Below are 6,273 nucleotides of genomic sequence, written 5' to 3' on the forward strand. Positions count from 1 at the left end.
AATGCCTCCTGCCCACTCTTAAACTGGGAGAACCAGTTGTAAACTGCAGATTTCTTTAGTACAGTATCACCGTAAATTTGCTGCAGGGCCAATAGCATCTCTGAAGCAGATTTTCCCAATTTGCACATGAACTTGATGTTTGCACGCTGTTCGAACTGCGACATTGCACTGAATGACCAACACTCACGTCTAATTCAAATGGAACAGTAACGACACTGCACACTTAAACCTGTCCAGACATGTTGTGACTCTGAGCAGACATGCTGAGCTTCCCACCACAACAGTGTGTGCCCTATCTTATTGCTCATTCTCCATCTGCAGGGGAATTCCAGGAACTTCTTGACTGACCTACGTAGATAGAGGATATTTGAGAACTGGCAGGTCTTAAGAGGGCTTGAGTAACAGGAGGATGGTGAAAATTGTGTAACAAGAGGCAGAGGCTTCATAATTTGTATACTTCACCAAACTATGATCAGATCTAGGAGGATGAAATGGATGGGGCAGATAGTATATGTCGTGGAATTTTGACAGATATTTGAAATAAGGTGGAAAAGCTGAGGAGAAGAGACCACTCAGGAGACCTAGGCATAGATTGGAGAATAATATTGAAATTAGTACCAGAGAAATAGGGGGGCACACAGTAGCTTGGTTGGTTTAGGCATTAGACTACAAGCCAGAAGGTCATCGGTTGAATTACCATTGGATTTGATTGGATTTCTCAACTGACCTAATCCTTCCAGCCCCACTATGGCCCTGAGGTCAACTCGGCCTCTAACAGAAATGAGTACCAGGAATATTCCAGAGGGTAAAGGGCGGGCGCCATATAAGACTGACAACCTCTATACCATCTGTTAAGCCGATTTGTTTAGAAAATGTGGGAGTCTGTATTAATCTATATACAGTTTGGTATTAAGGGATAAATTGTGCTTAAAAACTGGTATTGAATGTAAGAAATTTATGATAAGCTTTATTGTGTCTGAGGACAGGGTGCTGAGGAGAATATGGGGGGACTGAGAAAGGAGGAAGTGACAGGAGTGTGGAGAAAATTAAACAGTTACAAGCTTTATTATTTGCGTTTTTCATCATATATAGTTACGGTGATCAAACAAGGAGGATGAGATACAGATGGCCTGCAGCATGCAAGGGTAAATGAGAAATACAACTCAATTTTAATGCGGAAACCTGAATGGACTGGATCATTTGGGAGACCAGAGAAGATAATATTAGAACAAAACTTGAAAAGCATAGTGCATGTTGATTCAACTGGCACATTATAAACCATGAACTCTTATAGTGCAATGATGAACCGTTGGGTTCAGTGTGAGAAATATCTTGACCGGCTGAGAGAATATCAGCATCTTAAGAAAAGACCTTGCTAACAGTTATTTGTGATGGCTTCGTGGGCCATTTCCTTGGGGAATGGTTCTAAATACATGCAAAAGGAATGTGACTGAAGAAATAGGGAATCCCAGTAATATTATATGTTAGGAATTACGACTTTTGATCACGTATAGAATTTGCGTTTAAAATGCGATATTCCAAGTGTATACAATAGTATTATTTCATACTACTAGAATTGACATTGTTTCTTTTAAATTATGCCGCCAGTTCCTAGACATCTTGTCGCCAGAGAACGTCGGGTACAGCGGATGACCTGGTCTCTCACCATATTATATAGTTCCACAAACGAGAAATTCTAGATGGTTGCGGATATAATAAACATCGATAATTATAATGATAAAAGTTACCTTGAATATTATTAATTATACTGAGAGATTTGTAAATGCTCGTATTACACCTTGGTGATTGAAATGGACATTTTTACACGAAACATATGTGCGGATGAATATCGGTTGAGATGTGGTCCCCGACTTTTAGTCGCCAGTAAACAGAAGCCATACTATTCAGAGGTACGAACGTAAACATTTGTAACAAAGAATGCGCTAGTTGGATGAAAGGAATTATTATAACTGAAGTAGTGGACGCCACTAATCAAGAAGAACAAAATCTGGTAAGCATATAAGAGCCATATTATGTAACAGAGATGATGGTCTAATTAATACAGTAGACACCCTACATCTTGATCTCACTGATGCTATGCAAGGATGTTTAAATAGTAATCGAAAACTTGAAGAAAATTTGTACCGTATACTAGGCAGATGCACAGAAAGTTTTAACAGTAATAACTATTTTTACTGGCTTGTAAAATTTTAAACCCTAAAGTAATATGTGCAGCGTTCTCTCAGGCATGAATCATACTGAGATCTATAGCCTAGTTATATTTGTTACTGTGAAATAAATTAATATTTGTAGATGGAGGTAATTTCTCCTACAGTTAAGAAATGGCCATAATTATAGATTACAATCTGAGTCCCTTGCAAGAAGTTTATGCATGACAGCTTCCCTTGTACAGATAGGAGTCATGCATTTTTCAATGATTCTGTTATGTGTCACTGTTTTAACATGGTTTGTATTTTATATTTAGGCAGTAACGTGTGGCGTTACTATACTGTTTTACCCATTTTCCAGATATTTGTGCATGATTTCATCCTTAGTACAGACATGAGTGTTATATGTTATCACAGTGTTAACATGGTTTTATTTTATTTGTAGGCAATAACTTACAGAATTGTAAGGACACTTCTCATTTGTTATAAGTGAGTAATAATGGATGCAGATGAAGCAGAGTCCTCTGGATCTGGTGGTCCCATATCATCACTCAACAGCTTATTTTCATTCACTAGTCCTGCTGTAAAGAAACTCTTAGGCTGGAAACAAGGTGATGAGGAGGAGAAGTGGGCAGAAAAAGCTGTTGATTCTTTGGTCAAGAAGCTTAAGAAGAAAAAGGGTGCCATTGAAGAGTTGGAGCGAGCATTGAGTTCACCAGGACAGTCTAGTGATTGCGTCACTATACCTCGCAGCCTGGATGGAAGGTTACAGGTACTTGCAACTTTTATCAGCTTGCAACAGCTGTAGTTTTAGACATTACAAGCTGGGTATTGCATTATTGCAATGGCTATGCATGCAATATCTGTGGTTGAGCAGTGTATTTTTTTGGTAGTAATACTGTTACCCTAGAGTTAGAATAGGACAGCCAACCCTGTAGAACTGAGAGATTTAAAGTCCCTATTCCAAGATAATAAACTGTAGAATTAAAATATTTGCAGGATTCTACATACAGAGACACAAGGAGGTAATATCTTCCTCTTACCTCCTTACAAGGAACAAGGGGCCTCTCCACGCTTGCCAGCAGCTTGCACTTACTATTCCAGTTCCCCCCCCCCAAAAAAAAATTAAAATTTCAAATAAAATAAGTGATTGGATTGCTATAGGAATAATAACATCCTGTAAACATAAACGAGTACTCTATATGGCATGTAGAAACAGTAATAATTCAGAATTTAGAAACTATTATAAAAAATACTGTAAAATTTTATCTAAGGTCATTAAGGAAGCTAAAAAACTAACATATGATAACAAAATTCAAAAAATAAAAATAAAACCTTATGAGATATAGTAAATTTAGAAACTAATAAGGGGCCAAATAATGAAGAAATATGCACATTAAAGGTGGACAGAAAATAGATTAGACAAAAGCAAGTAATTGCGGAAACCTTAAACAATTACTTTTTATCTGTAGCTGAAAATAAAAATGCATAAAATAAACAAAATAATACTAATATTAGTTACCTTCCAGACACTACTCCCATTCAGTATTTAATGAAAACTTTTATAAATACCTTTCCACATATTAAACTTAAATCTTTATCAACTAAGGAAGTTGAAAATATAATTAAATCTCTCAAAGCAAAAAACTCTTATGGATATGATGAAATATCCACTAAAGTATTAAGAATGAGTTCCTTTTTCATGAGCTCTCCTTTGACTCACATATGGAACAATTTATTATCACAAGGAGTTTTCCCACATCGTTTAAAATACTCAGAAATAAGACCACTGTTTAAAAAAGGTGATAAATCAAATATTTCCAACTATAGGCCTATATCACTTTTAACTTTGTTCTCTAAGGTATTAGAAAAAGCTATGAGTATTCAATTGATTGAGCACTTAAATAACAATAACATTTTAGTGGAAGAACAGTTTGTTTTTAGAACAAAATCTTCAACAGATGAGGCTATATACAAGTTAGTGAATGAAATCTGTAAGACCTTAAACAGCAGAAACTTAATAGGAGGCATTTTTTGTGACCTAGAAAAGGCCTTTGATTGTGTTAATCATGAGGTTCTGTTGTCAAAATTGGAATTCTATGGGAAAAAGGGTATATATTATGGCTTGAATCATATTTCAGAAATAGATATCAAAGGGTTGTAATTACAAATATAAATCTTAATCTCAATGAATTTTCGACATTGGGCAAAATTAGACCTGGTGTCCTGCAAGGTTCAATTCTGGGTCCATTGTTATTTCTCATTTATATAAACGATTTACCCAAAACTATAAATGATAAAACTGTACCTATATTATTTGCAGACGACACTAGTTTGTTAGTTAAAAGTTCAAACTATGATGATCTCTGTGTAAATATAAGCAATGCTTTTCATAGTATAAATGAATGGTTCAAAGTAAACCAACTTTCTATAAATTTTAACAAAACCCACTACATTCAATTTACACATAAAAAAAAAACAAATTACATCTATAGCTAATATTAAATTTCTTGGAATATTCATTGATGACACAATGAGCTGGAAGTACCACACTGAGTATATTAGTTCAAAACTAAGTGAAGTCTGCTACATAATAAGATCGCTTAAACCATACACGTCCATAAATACCTTAAAAATAGTTTATCACTCTTATTTTAATTCTAATCTAAATTATGGTTTACCCTTTTGGGGTAACTCACCCCAAAGTATAAAAATGTTTAGAATGCAAAAGAATATAATTAGAATTATGTTGGGACGCAGAAGGAGGGATTTGTGCAGGAACTTATTTAGAGAATTAGAAATCTTACCTCTGGCATCTCAGTACATATACTATCTCTTATGCTCTTTGTGATTAAAAAACAGAAACAAATTCATAGTAAATTCAGAGATTCACAAAATAAATACCAGACAGCAAAATAGTCTCCATCAGCCTCTTGTAAATTTGACTAAATACCAAAAGGGAGTTAAGGATATATCGAGTGACACTAAGAGTTCTGAGATACAATTAAAACTTCTTATATTTACATTCTTTTTATTCTTTATGGGAATATTTTGGATATAAATCTTTTTAACATGTGAGTAGCTGTCTTGCTTTACAGTTAAAAGAAGACAAGATTGTCAGTCTGTGTTCTGGTTTTTAGATGCTTATTTTAGATATACACATTCTTTATATCACAGTATACTAGTCTTTATTTCAATTTATTATATAATTAATGTATGTTATACAAAACTCATTAATGACATTGTGTTTTAACTATTTTTAATTAATTTTTAATTAATAGACTTCCATAAAACTGTACAAATTGTATAAGGTTTGCCATTACTCTTACCACTAAAATTAACTTATTTATTATATTGTATATGTTTATCAGTATTTTATTACAAATGTGTATGCTGTTGGATGACAGCTGTTATTCTTAGTTGTGACTGTAACTAGAACGGTCTCCACATCCGCATGAGAATGTATTCTCGACAGGATTTATGGAAGATGAATAAATTAAATGAAATGAAAATGATGTCATTGGTGATGGTAGGAGACATGGATGGTACTGTCAGCACAAATGATATGTGTACCCATATATTGTGTATACCTTGGCTTATTTACAATTAATAAGAAATAATCATTATTGTATGTTACTTATATGTAGCATAACCTATGGAAAATGTTAAAAATTCAAGATAGGATTCATCAGTGACTTGCCTACTGATATGCAAGGGTGGCAGTCATGTCTTGGGAAAAGTATGCACCAGGTGTAAAGTGGCTAACACAGTACACTTCTTTCATTGTTGGCAGTGTTTGTAGCATGCTCCTTTGTAGCTATTTGGCCTAGATATTTGATTCTTAACATATCTGGCAAGCAGAGGCCCTCAACTCATACATCATTATTACCTTTAAGTAGACAAGCCAAAGCCAGTTTAAGCCAGCAGGAACACAGTACACAATACCATTACATAGAATAAACAGAGGTAGCCTGAGCTATGGCAAACCTTACATTTTCATCATCCATGCGTCCACTGAAATGCAGACCAGTCCCTCACTTTGCAGGGATAATGTATGACTGCGGAGAGTGAGAAAAGAAAACAGTGGTACTTGAATATACAGTCC

At 34.7% G+C, this 6,273-nt stretch overlaps 1 protein-coding gene across 1 annotated transcript in view; it reads left to right on the forward strand.

The window, feature by feature from the left end:
- The first annotated feature begins 1,832 nt into the window (after positions 1–1,832).
- The window catches only part of LOC111862652 (protein mothers against dpp), a 29,896-nt gene continuing 25,455 nt past the window's right edge, over positions 1,833–6,273 (forward strand). The window contains exons 1-2 of the mRNA XM_023848185.2: positions 1,833–2,011; positions 2,614–2,940. Of these exons, the coding sequence (XP_023703953.1) occupies positions 2,668–2,940 (273 nt within the window). The 5' untranslated portion in view covers positions 1,833–2,011; positions 2,614–2,667. The remainder of the gene's footprint in view (positions 2,012–2,613; positions 2,941–6,273) is intronic.

The sequence above is a fragment of the Cryptotermes secundus genome, unplaced genomic scaffold (assembly GCF_002891405.2).
Source record: "Cryptotermes secundus unplaced genomic scaffold, Csec_1.0 scaffold5, whole genome shotgun sequence".
Taxonomy (NCBI): domain Eukaryota; kingdom Metazoa; phylum Arthropoda; class Insecta; order Blattodea; family Kalotermitidae; genus Cryptotermes; species Cryptotermes secundus.